Source organism: Athalia rosae, chromosome 1, assembly GCF_917208135.1.
Source record: "Athalia rosae chromosome 1, iyAthRosa1.1, whole genome shotgun sequence".
Lineage (NCBI taxonomy): Eukaryota > Metazoa > Arthropoda > Insecta > Hymenoptera > Athaliidae > Athalia > Athalia rosae.
In genome coordinates, this window is record NC_064026.1 from 31,466,862 (window position 1) to 31,480,283 (window position 13,422).

The window sequence follows — 13,422 nt, forward strand, 5'->3', positions numbered from 1 at the left end:
CCCCTTTGGATTTTTTCACTTTTGGGGCCGAAATTGAGGTATTTTTAAAATCGATTTTAGGACGCTTTTCTAATGTATTTTGACGTCAGGCACACGAATTCGTTGACTAAATTGAGCTACAAATTTTTTCTATCGAGATATCTCAATTTTTCTGCTTCAAGAAGCGGAATTCAGATTCCTGAGATCAAAGTACGTAAGAATAGCCTACAAACTCGAATAGAAAAAAGTATTGATTTTTGACCCCAAAATTGAAAAAACTCTAAGGGGCCAGGCATTGACTTTGCTGTTTACCTGTGACCTTCGGTGCCCTGTAGCATCCTGTAGTGCCTGAACGTGACGCCTTCGACCATGAGTTGTTTATCTCATAAATTACGTCGTTTGGTTTACCCTGTCACCCCTTGCAAGGCCGACTCTGAATTTAGAATCACCCTGTATAGTACGTATTTATGCGGATATTCGTCGAAATGCTATTGCCATAGCTATTGCTAAGGCATTTCATTTAAACTTCTTCTCGCGGTATAAGTTATTATATGATCAAAGCGTTTTCCGAGTAGCGCATACCTATATCCCTGCAAACAAATACAAGTCTGGAGAAGAGATTGAATTTTTCTAGGGATGAATTCTAAATCTACAATGAATCTGGCTCAAGATCCAGAACGGGACGATTTTTAAATTTCTTGAGGGCCGAATTCCAAATACAATTCACGTAGCATAGTACAAGTACGGTACAAGTTGAAATAATATCTCAATGAGCGCAGATGCTAATCTTTGAGAAGAGAAGAACGATTCGATTGGATAATTGTAAGTCGACTTGAATTCAGAGCTGAATGGATTTGAAATTACAACGTTGTTCCCAGGAATTGTATTAATAGGTTGTATTAATGTAATCACTAAACATAAATAAATAGCGTTCATAGCTCGAATCCGCCTGAACCTTGTACTTCCAGATGATTTGCGATTATTTTCAACGAACCTATGCGTTTTCTGTACTTTTATAGAAATCATCACATACAAAATGCGCCTCTTTGCTTGTTCACGCGGTAGATGCTGTCGTGTGTTGGTGTATATTACGATCTTACACCATGTGAATACGCGATATCCAAGTGAGTCTTGGAAACGAGAGAATTTTGAGTGTTGGGACTGACAGACCGTCTATATACGAGGAGATATCACCGAAAATCATTCATGCGAATTCAATGGAGACGCATAACGCTCCGTTAATCCCTTGAAGTTGAGCTCTCGACGAGTCCTCCATTGGCAGCTTCTGCTACATACCGTTCATACTCAAGATTCAGAACGCATAGTTTGGTAATTTGATCACGTCGTGTAACTCGATTAAACAACACGTTCCGGTTAATGTCTGGAAGTCAACGTCTTCTCTCTGTTTTGAAGAAGAAAAAAATCGCTGCGCTTATCACGCAAAGATGTAAAGTACCTATACCACCGTTACGGGGTGTTCGAACAGAGTCACGCGATCACCAACTTCTACTTTCAGAGAAAAACATGGGACCCCATACTCGTATAGTGTATAGTCCTACAAAAATTAGAACCGAGGGTCAGCAGAACTTCAACTGGTGCGAGACAAAATTGTACGGAGGTACTTACAACCCATCACTTGGTCAGCTGAAGACCAAATATTGAATGAAGACGAAAAACGACCCTCTGGTAATATTGGTCCATACCTTCTCTGTTTGAGTTTCAAGATTATTTGCCATTAATATTCAGGGTATAAAAAAGAATAATCGAAATAAAATATCATTACTTATGTGCCGAAGATAGCGGTCGCTATCTTTGTAGCTTTGTCTGATATTGACGTAAATATAATGAGTAAGCACGTTCTACGCGATTAATTGGTAGATGATCTCAAGGCGAGTGGAAAAGAAATATAATACACATGCTGTACAAATAATAAAAACGAATAACGATGACATGCAATGTGATTAAGAAAGCCAAAGAAAATCTGGATTACTAGAGGGAAGTGAGAGGACAGTCTCAGTTCGTTTTTTTCATTTCTTTGTTGAAGCAACGTATCTTCTCTGTGATCAGTCAATTAAAAAGTAGCGCAATTAACGAGCCAATATCGCCTCAAGGACTCTACCGCCGGTATGTAGGTACACATAGGGTGCAATTAAAATCATTCCGGATTTCTTGTAACCTCACCTTCCGGAATAATATTCATTGAATCTTTTATGTGTACCTATATTACGTCACGTGCCAACAATTTTACACGTGCTATGAAATATGGGCCACAGAGTTTTGTAACTGAGATGTCTATAGGCTTGTCAATTATCCTAAAATTAATTGATAAATAGAATCGCCTACTTAACGATAATCCGTCAATTCATTATCAAGAATAACATGAAGAGACAAACTTTGGTAGGAAAATGGCATGGGAATCTGTTCAACTTGTGATTATGCAAGTCTGCGCGGGGCAACGGGGCGAAGAGAACCCAGAAATCATACATATTTGAACGAGAGAATTTACGACTTCAAAATGTAAAGCAGTTTGGAGAGTCTTACCGATTCCTATTTTAATTATCATCTGAAAAAGGGTTTAAATCTGAATTAGACATTCAATTCCTCAATGTTTATAATCCACTGGCGTGGATGGGTCTGAGACAGATAGGGAAACAACATATTGTGATTTAATATCATCATACCCGCATGTTGAAAATGTCGTCTCGATTTATTGACTTCATTTGATCAAAATCATTACGACCAGGTACGCAATTATATTTATTAGAAATTGAGTTTCCTGTGTGCTTGATTATAAAAGATGGCAGTTTACCTAGCAGCTGGTATGTGCCCAAACATGTAAAACACGTGTAGGTAACGAAGCGAATTAGAGTGCGTCGTATCATGTTGTATTATTTCATGAAATAAACAGGTACAAATTGGGATGAAAATAAATATTATATGTCACATGGCTGACCATTTTCAAAGGAGAAATATATGATACGCTTTGGAGTTATATTACGAACTGAAATTTTCCACGGTACAGTTTACATACGTATATACGTATATAGGTATGTAAGTATATTATAATCATCGCTAGAATACGGCGACAGAAGAGAAAAAGATTAAATGCGAAAACGAACAAAGGGCGTCAGAGACTAGCGCATTAAGTACTGTCAGCTGAATCAAAAATTCTAAAAATACAGAGACATTTAATTACGCTTCTTTTTCGTGATTTAGATGGAAAAGCTTAAGTTTTCCGCTTGGTGAGACCGATTCCTACCACTTTTGTGTAGATTTGAAAGCCATACGATAATCATGATTCGCATAAAACACCAAGATAGCGTGAATGTGAGATTATTCTAATCTTAAAAGTCCATCAGATAATGGATAAAACAAAATTTCTCCACAAAATTATGGTCAATAACATTGCCTAGAATATTGTTAAACCAAACTCCATTGATGAAAAAAAAAAAACTTGGAAAAGAAAATTCCATAGGCATAACATACTTACTTATAAATAAATAATTAATTTTTCTTATACTACTAAATATTCATGCAAGTATAAAATACCCTTTCTGCAATATTTATGGAAATGAAGCCGAGATTGAACTGTCATTTTATACACAAGTATATATCTACATAATACCGTATATGCGTGTACATAAATATCATGTATGTACTTATATCTATCTATAGTATGTAATGCAGCGGTGTGTCATACGTTTATGTTTACCCGAAAATTTATTCATCTTCTCCTTTTTCATTTTTTTCTCTAATTTTTTTGCTCGACGATAATTATTAAACCTGTACGGCATCGGTGATTACTGCCACCATTATTTCGCACGTACTTTCGAGAAATTTCATATGAAATTTTCGAAGCAGTTAATTAATATTTTCGTACGATCTGCAGTACCTGTACTTATATAATCTACTTTCACAATCGGTACGTACCAATTTTCCTGCTGTAGAATCAATTATTCAAATCGTCGAAATCAACCTATAGTAAAATCGACCTACATTTTAACGTAAATCTACAGGGGTGTGGACGTTCGCTTTGTACAGGACTGAAAAATGTAGGATGAAAAAGAAAAATTCATAAAAAAAAATAAACGAAGTGAGCCGGATCGATTCGAACCGCTTTTATCCTGGCAGCCGCAAGCTCCGAATCCGTACTGACAGCTGTTGACATTTTCTCTAGCTTTTAAGCCTCGTAAAGCTACCCACATCGTACAATAAATCTTAAGGATTAGGTGATTTCCGGACTACCACGTAAGTATGGCTTAGCATCCATGTAAAATGACACGAAGAAATCTTTGAACGGGAAGAAATTTAATCCAATTTTGGAAACTTCACCACAGGCTGAAAATCTTCGGTGAACCATGTGACTTTTTTCACTATCCCTGCGAGTAACAAGGTGATTTGAGTTCTCATTCTATTTCCGAAAATTGGGAATAAAGACCGGAGGTATGAGGACAAGTAATACCTTCCTCCTGTTTCATATTATGCGTATACTATATTTTGATATAAATGCATTGTTCTCTGCTCGTAACAGCGGAATATCTCGCGTTCGCACGAAGACGGTCCAATTACGTTTGAGCTTCGTGCTCAAACTTCGCAACTTATACCCTTCCTTTGCATAATTATAATGCTCAGACCTATACAAATATTTTCGTATAAATATCCAAAAACTTTAAAAAGGGATATGATTGCACGGCGCACTAAGGGCGTCTACCGTAGTATTTCGTGGATAAACAGGAGAAATTGTGAATATATACAAATTTATGAACATCGGTCTCTGGAGATCGGTTGAATAAAAAATTTGGAATTCTTTAATATATCTACGATACAGGATCATGCAATCAACTATAAAACTTGAATTAGTTCCGATTGAATAAATTAGGTTCGAGGATATCTGAATTCTTTGATTTTTTTTACCTGCGATTATCAAGTTTTACGGAAATTGACAATACATCATATATACTATAACACGTCGTTTATATATTTTTTACGGATTGCCTTCGGGGTGTGGAAGCGCACGAAGACAGGTTCGTGAAAAATAATCAATTGAGTAACATTGTAAGCGACTGATTGCAAATTTTTAGTCCTTTGCAAACGTCACAACGTCATTGTTATTCATGCAACGAATATAGAAAAAGGAGAGAAAAAAAAAAGAAATGAAATGCAAACAAAGGACAGTTTTTTTTATCGCGCTAACCTTCAGGCTCGGCGTTTATAACAAGGAGAGTAAAATTGCGAACCTGCGCCACATCAATACGAACGGTTCGATTCAAATTACGATCCTCCAAGTTATGATGAGTTCGAGCCACACGGTTACATACTGGCAACTATTGTTGCTAGCGGTGATATCCTATCGAACCAAACATGTAATACCTAATTAGGATCCGCGGTGCGGATTCGAATCTCGATCAAAGACTTTCCCAGTTAGTTGTCAAATCCGCAATTCTCACTTATTACCCAAAGAGTTTGATCTATCGTATACCATGTCGCTTTACTCGTGCAGTAACTTGGAAAAAATAATTTCGAGGGACACGTTCTTAAAATTTATACCTAATTATTTTCTCCAATTTTCTATCTCTTCCGAATCAAAATTATTCTGAATACTTCGTCTGATTACTTCCAATATGAAACTATAACTTTCACATATTTAAAATTTTTACTTTTGATGGCATTGTACGCGAGTTTTCACGACTTTTTTTTCTCGGATCCTTAAAATAAATTCCATACGATTAAAGAAATTAAAGTAAAAAAAGTGGCGCGTTCCGCGCATATTTTGCCCCATTTGGTGTGGTGTAGCATGAGAAGTTATTACAAAAGCCCTGCAAGCCCATCAAGTATTTTCAGTTTGCTAAAGACCTACCATAGGTATGTTATTTGGGCGACTTTTATTCCAGCGTACAAATTGTCGCGGGGATAGTAATATTAGAAGTCATGTTTATTAGAAGTTGCGACTATAGTATAACGTCGAGGGAGCAATGGACCGAGTTAAAAGCCACCTGTAGGTGGTGCTTTGTCCTCATTGACGTATATCATCCTCGCTCGTCACGACCTCATTAGATCGAACGATCCGTGCAACAACTTTTTCTATTTGTTTTCCATTTCTCTTTTATTGAGGTTTCTCAGTTCTGTTCTAATCATAGAAACTCAAGTCCTTGATCTCGATCCACCTCTGCATTCGTACGGCTTCTATAAGGGTATAGAAGAAATTGCAGAATCATCACTGAATAATCATTGCTCGATCTCGAAAGAATAAAAAATGAGATTACAGAATTTCTTAAATGCAAGCGATATTGAAGAAAAAAAAAATCAGCTTTCATGGGTCGCGTAGAAATCGTAAATGAATAATAAACAAGTTTGACAAGGAAATCGGAATTCTTCTTCATGAACTATAGACAATCAGCTGAAATTCAATTATTTATAGCTGAGGTACATACCTACGTTTCGCCCTGATGAAAATCACAGACCTTAACGGTATGAATCTTACAGAGAGCGAGTTTTTTTGTTTTGGAAGTATCATACGATTTTTTTGAAAAAACGGAGATTAATCTTAAAGTTTCTTTTTCAACGTTGCTATTTTTTTGTTTTTTTTTTTCCCGTTTTTCACTCTCCACCTTGCGTCTCCTCTTGCAGAAAGCTAATTCACCCACCGTTCATGAAAGCGGAACTTTCCGAAAAACTGCTGCTATAATAGGAAAGTTCGGGTTGATTTAGAAATTTTATTAACTTGGATAATCAACTTTCTTGCCGCACATCGTGGTGGGTGCAACAAGGCAGCGGATACAACTATAGATGTGCCCTGTATAAATAATAAAATGCTGCTCTGCAAAATCGTGTCCATTCGCTACACGCTTCCATCTTATGATACGTGGACTATATTTTACCTCTCTGTAAAGACGTCATTGTTTAGCCCTAAGCTAATTACTACGCGCGTCGATTCCCGCCGGTAATAAGTATTGTGATCATCCCCAACCTTTGCAACTTCATTTCATTACATTGAACTAATTAATACAGAAATAAATGCCGCCCAGAGTTAACTGTATCGTATCCGTATAGGTATAGAATATGTATACACGGGGCATCCCACGCGACTCGAATTTTTTTTTCAAAGATCATTTCTTTTCCAGAAATTCATGGAAAACCTATGGAAGGACAGAACATTTTTTTTTTGTTTAATTTTTACGAGTATCCAGGAAATGTTGAACTTTTTTTCAGTGTGTCATTATTAATGTTGATTATTTTTTTAAACTTTAACTTAGCTCTGCTCAAATATATGACTGAACTTCATACTGATATTTAGAGCAGAATATTTGATTTTTCCACCGTTTTTTTTTTCTGAAATTTTGACGGAAATCTATTTAGAGCTGCGCCGCTCGTGTTGAACTCTCTGAAATTTTCTAGAGTATGAAATTTTATTAATTTTCATCGGAGTGGTGCAGTTTTCGAGCGTGAAGTCCCGGTGAAATTTATACAAAGTGAAGAGTTTATACACGAAAATGTGGAATTTTTACTAATAAAAATGTAGAGAATACACAAGTAGTGATCAAAACCAGATATATCTTACGAAAGGAAATGCCTAATGAGTAAATTACCCCGAATCATTCGAATCGGACTTTTTAGGTGAAAAGAGGATGACGCGAAGTAGCGAAAAGGACCATTAGGAATGTGAGAACAAAATTAACGTGGCTCGAGGGTGTATTTCCATTTCGATTGTCTTCGACGTTGTTACCGCATATCTCATCAAAGTGACAGTGGTTGATACTTTCCGAATATATCGACTCGAAAACGGCAATTGGACATGGCGCGTCCGCAGGACATCCGGGAATTTGTGCCACTCGTTCTTGATGAAAGGCCAAAATGCTGGGACCAGTTTTCTCGCAACTGGAATAGGAAAAAAGTGTCGCACAATTTCAACGGTCACCTTCTCTTAAAGCCGTGTGTAGAAACGGACGAATTCACGAGCTACTTACTCGTACAAAACGAATCCCAGATTCGAAGCAAACGCATCGATAGCGCTGGTCCTCCATACCCTATTGTCCCGATGCTCTTCGAAGGAGTCATTCGTCAATGGCTTTGTTTCATTGGCCAGACCGAGGAGAGCTAGCAGCTTCAAGAGGCTTCCGGAATGTGTGAAATAAAGTGTAGCTATCCTGTCTTCGTCGGCTCTAAAAGTCAAGTAAACATCTATGTTTTTGTTCAATGTAATTTTTTTTCTTTAAAATTTCACTCGCATGACTCTGCAAAAGTTGCTGAAATCAGCGTCAATTATATTAGGCTCAGTCAGCAAGTTTGCGATTCGACTTGTTCTTCGGGATCCACTCGTCGAATTTATTCTCATTTTCATCAGAGTGGAAATAAGTTTTTTCTTTTCAATGGTAACTACTTTTCGCAGAGTCTTGGAAGATAAATTTCGGAAAAAAGAACTCTTAGTTTCGACCAACCCCGTCGGAGAAAATGAACGTACTGAAAAAATTCAAACACGTCACGAAGAGCTGGGCAACTTTGTTGGTACGTGAGATTGAATCCATAGCTATCGATCCAATAATATTCCAAATCCTCCGCGTATTCCAGAACCTGAAAAGGCAACGTAAAAAGCTTTGTTTTACCAAAGCTGAATTTTGATCCCAATAAAAGTGGGGCATAGGTATATTGTACTTGAAAAAAAATAGAATTGCAATCGGTTGAGACATATCAGTGTATGTTCGAGGTAGCTCCCACGACTAGTACGTTCATCACCTTTAAATTGTCGAGCGAGAAAACCTTGCACCACGGTGAGTTGTAATTTTTATCCCACGCGGTCTCTAAGGCACAAGCTTGATACATGAGATTGGCGGCATCTAAAATCAGTGCATAATAATACATGCTAATACGGACCTGTAACGCAACGAGGGATAATAATAAATTCTATATAATAGCTCCAAATGGATCACCGTAGTCGATCGATAATCCGAGTCTCTCTGATAAGTCGTCCAACATTTCCTCGACAATGATACTATTCAGAAATGAATTGTACTCTTCGTACGCAGCAGGATTGTGTTTCACTTCATTTTGCCAGCGATTGCATCGTTTGTACGACTAAAACAGTCGGATTATTAAGACTACATGTTTCCCATATTTCCGAAAGATGATGATCAACTTCGATATATGACAATCAATATTTCTACATCGAAAATGGACTAGTGAATAAAATATTGATTTCAAATAATTACTTCGAGTCTAAAATTTGATTTATTTATCACCTGTACCCACCCTGAGTACTATGTCCTTCTTGTCCAGTGGATGATACCAAACTTTTTGGGCCTCTTCCGAGCCAAAAAGACCAAGTGCAAAATATTTCGCACTTTTTTCTGTCGGTCGCGTCGGCGTGTATTTGATCTATAATGGAGTGATGGAAGTATCGCGAGGTCGTACAATTATACCGAAATAATCAACGTTCGAAAGATCCGTGATCAAACTGTGGATTACCTTGTAAGATTCGTTATTGAATTTTCCTGATAAAAGAGTAGTGAATCGGGCTTGACACCTTTTGGCAAGATCGAACATTTCTCTTTCGCCTTCTGCATGTAGTTTTGAATTATCTTTGATGGACAGAGTTTGACTCCATTTGACGAACTCCTCGGCTGCTTCTGCCGAAATGCTCGATTTCTTCATGTAGTAATTTTGCAATATTTTCTCCTGTAACTTTGGAAGTCTTTCTATCCATCTGATGGTCATATCTTTTCCAGGGAATCTCGTCCCGTGACGTAGCATCATCCAAATTTTTTTTTGGGTACATCCTAGCGTGCGCCATAGAAAAAAAAAAAAACCGAAAGTTTCATCAACGACAGAAAACTCGTCGCGAGCAAACCCCTCTTTTTTAGTTATGATTTCTGAATTATGATTACAAAATTTTCACGACGAATTTTAGGAATGATATCGAATAGCGTGTTAATCGACATTTTCGGTAAAATATTGAGGTGCACACCTGAATAATTCAGTTGCGAGTCGTCCGAATTGCCGATTTGTCTGTACGGGGTTTTTGTGCCCATGTGACATTCGCCGGAGTAATATCCGTCGGACGACAAACATTTCGGTTGGGCTTCTACGTTGGGATGTGCATTTTGGATGGCGATGACCACAATTATCACACGCCAAAACATCTCTAATTATGGAAAATCATCGAATCTCATAATTCTGAACAACTCCCGGTAATGTATAATAGTTTTTCCTCGAGTTTTCTTACTGCAATCACAGATCCGCAATGTGATCTTTAAAAAGCGCATACAGACGTGTCTTCGCCCGTTTCAGATCAACACATCAAATACCGCGCACGTGATCTGGGACTTTTGCAGTAGAGACATAATTTCATCGCGATATTATGTTCGTGCGAACGAATTATGATTGAAACCGGTTGAGCTAGAGTGTCAACACTTGCAAGAATGTATATTACGTACTTCTAATACTCATATTTTACAACTATTTTTTTTTTTTTTTCTTGATATAACCCGAGTATATCCGAAAAATTGCTGGCTTATCTTATCAAACAAGATATGATCTAATCCTGCATGCAGATGCTTACAAATTACGCACTTGCCTTGAAATCTGTGCATACGTGGAAATCCACATCTATGACGTACCGACAAGACGATAGCCGCACGCGCCTCAGATCAAATCGTGATAAAATTATCTTCCTACTTGTTTCAATTTATCGATCTTTCTTAAGACATCGTTTTTTAATAAAAATTCACTTTTTAATAAGAAACAATATTATATCACTTCGTAATTTCTTAAAAACATACCAGAAGTTTCACATTATTCGAATCAATTTGCAACACTCACCTCAGCAGATCAAGTACGGTGGACTATTGTCAATGATCGGATGCGATCGGTCGAAGAGCGGTAGTTGACTGTTGTTGTGATCAATTGCTCGGCTTCCCGCAGGAAAATTCCACCACACCGCGATCGTGAAATTCTAGCGGAGGAAGGATTGAAATGATCGTAAAGCAGACACGAATATCACGCGGCAGTAGCGTTCCACATTTTTTATTAACCAATATTATTGAGACGATGTATTAAATTATATGTATCGATAGAATCTACCTGTAATCGCGGGATGGACACGTTATCTCGACACGTCAGACCACGTACCCTAAGATACTGCATCGTAATCCTCTACCGATGATTGAGCGTTTAAACCTGAAATAAAAGCGCTCGTATCTCAGGAATGAAAAATTTTCAAATTTGAAAAATGACATGAAAGCTCATTTTTTCTGGCGTCAGAAAGCTTGAAATTCTTTTTTTTTTTTCGAATGAAAAAAAAAAAAAATTATTACTTCCACAAGATAAGAATTGTCCTCAGCTATAGAGCAATGCCCATTACGACTTATAACTATAGAATTAAACACACGCGGGACGTTCAACGGTCCTGGCAAATTACCACATTCGGGAAACTGCAATCGTTCGCAATACGGGCAAAGCTCCGGGTGCGCAGGGGTAGTTAACATAACCAGATTATCGGCGGTGATTAATCGATTGTTCGATCCTGCAAGCGTAGTGGGTAGTATAGTAGCGTGATTGCAATGATGTAAGTTAGAAATTCGAATTCCAACGGGCAAAATCGGTCGCTGATCTGTACGTACGGACATACATACGTATAAATACAGTGTAGGTATACGTATACCTATTTAGTACGTTTCTACCGTTGGCGAGCCGTACCTGAGGTAAAATTTGAAAATTACCACGTTCGTAAAAAGAGGGTGTTGAGGGAATTGTTACAGTCCGTGAAAATTCATCTGAACAATGCGGTGAGAGGGTGAGATGATCCTATTATTCGCGACTGTTTGCACTCAAAAAAATGAAAGAGTACCTTGACTCAGGTTATTCAGCGACGGAATGGGATCGTAAAAAATTTCAATACCATTATTTTATTTGATAATTGGACGCGTCGACTGTAGCGTCTCATCTAACTGAAATTAACGTCCTGCAAGAGCCACGTGATGGAAGTATCCACCCATTAGCTCCGATCTTATAAGTGCACTTCGGTGTAAGTCCTCGAGTCGTCATCGACTTCAAATGACGTATGGTACACGTTGCAGGGATTATTCGTACGAAAACTGGCCAATCGGATATTTTCAGTACTCGTGCGTCACCGATTTTGCACAACCGAGCCTTGCGCACGCGAAGAGATGCAATTTTACACTGCAATTTCACGATTGGCCAGTTTCTCTTCACAAGATGCAGCGGCATCGAGTAAATGGCCCCGCTGTACCACAGTCCATGCACCGTAGGTATACCGCGCCTACATAAATGAAATAGTAGGTAAATGAGTTCATCAACGCCGCATTACGTAGTCTGCATGACGATCATCATTCACATCCGTGGTCACAATACCCGCGGATAACAACGGTATATTCGCTTTGTTCCGCTCTGTGCATATGTAATACGCAAAGCAGTCATATTCAAATCCACCGGTATTACGTATACCTACATTCAAGTCCAGATGTTTTCTGCCGATCCGATAGGATCTGGTCGGATCCTTACGTGAATTTCGTATCCACATTCGGCCATTGAATAGAATGTTGGAAACATTCGAAGACTGTCTTCACTCTAATGAAACGAAAAGTTGATCGTTTATTTTTTCAAGTATTAGTGGATCGAAGATGGGAACGACAGGTTGACTTCTGCCCAACCTTTTTATCGCGTACCGTTACGAATATAAGGCGGTGGCGAACGATCGAGTAAATCGCGAATGTGATTGAGTTTCGAGATGGAAGTTATGTGGGCTGCACGAGGGAGTTCCTTCGGTAAATAATGTATTTCTGTTTTTTCTGTTTTTTCTTTATTTTTTTCTCCTTCTCCTAATAATTGAATCCCAGCTCCTTTCGAGAGAATAGAAAGTTAGAAAGCAGTTCCACGGAGTAACAGACTGAACTTCGTTATTGGAATTACACCGGTTATCCGATCACCGATTATCTGAAACACGTTGCTACAGTCACATGTTACAAATCATCCCCTGGAGGTCATCGTTGAAAACGATTCAACGGCAGCTAATAAACTCCCTCCAATCGCTAATTATTCATTCAATTGTCTATTGCTTTTCATTTATACACGAGCGATAATGACTGTAACCGACTCTCACTTTGTGCGGATGATAACGGACGAAAGAATGCGCTTTCACTACCTGGACATAAGATGAGCTTTTAATAGCGGAGATCGTTAGCCGGTATAAATCTGTATTCACTATTCAAATGAAAACAGCATTGCTACTTATTTTTTTTTTTTTTCGAAAAATACTGAGTGTGCGTGAAATCGTTTCGAACTCACACGTGCCATTTTCATCGTCGTCGTCACGATGATAATCATCATCAGAATATTGCAGGAAACTTTTTTTTATAGTTGTCGGATCTCACCCGCGCGTTCCTGCGTCTGTCATCGACTTTGGGGGAAAATCACAAAAAACCGTGAGAAAAG

The 13,422-nt window shown here is 38.1% G+C and overlaps 1 protein-coding gene and 1 long non-coding RNA gene across 10 annotated transcripts; one reads left to right on the plus strand and one right to left on the minus strand.

The window, feature by feature from the left end:
• Positions 1-95: 95 nt before the first annotated feature.
• LOC105691564 lies at positions 96-920 on the plus strand. Its single transcript, XR_007276767.1, has 2 exons — positions 96-436; positions 614-920. It is a non-coding gene; the product is annotated as an uncharacterized LOC105691564 (long non-coding RNA).
• Positions 921-7,456: 6,536 nt separating this feature from the next.
• LOC105691557 (multiple inositol polyphosphate phosphatase 1-like) lies at positions 7,457-11,078 on the minus strand. Of its 9 annotated transcripts, none has more exons than XM_048660432.1 (10): positions 10,792-11,078; positions 10,547-10,699; positions 9,938-10,114; positions 9,439-9,749; positions 9,223-9,348; positions 8,904-9,048; positions 8,710-8,810; positions 8,438-8,547; positions 7,944-8,138; positions 7,457-7,854 (listed from the first exon to the last, which is right to left on the minus strand). In XM_048660432.1, the coding sequence occupies exons 2-10, from the start codon at positions 10,560-10,562 to the stop codon at positions 7,590-7,592; spliced, it is 1,446 nt and encodes a 481-aa protein (XP_048516389.1). In that variant the 5' UTR covers positions 10,563-10,699; positions 10,792-11,078; the 3' UTR covers positions 7,457-7,589. The 9 variants fall into 9 exon arrangements, with proteins under 9 accessions (XP_048516389.1, XP_048516394.1, XP_048516393.1 ...); XM_048660437.1 differs by having other exon boundaries at positions 10,547-10,613; positions 10,792-11,072; XM_048660436.1 differs by having other exon boundaries at positions 10,547-10,665; positions 10,792-11,072.
• Positions 11,079-13,422: the final 2,344 nt, after the last annotated feature.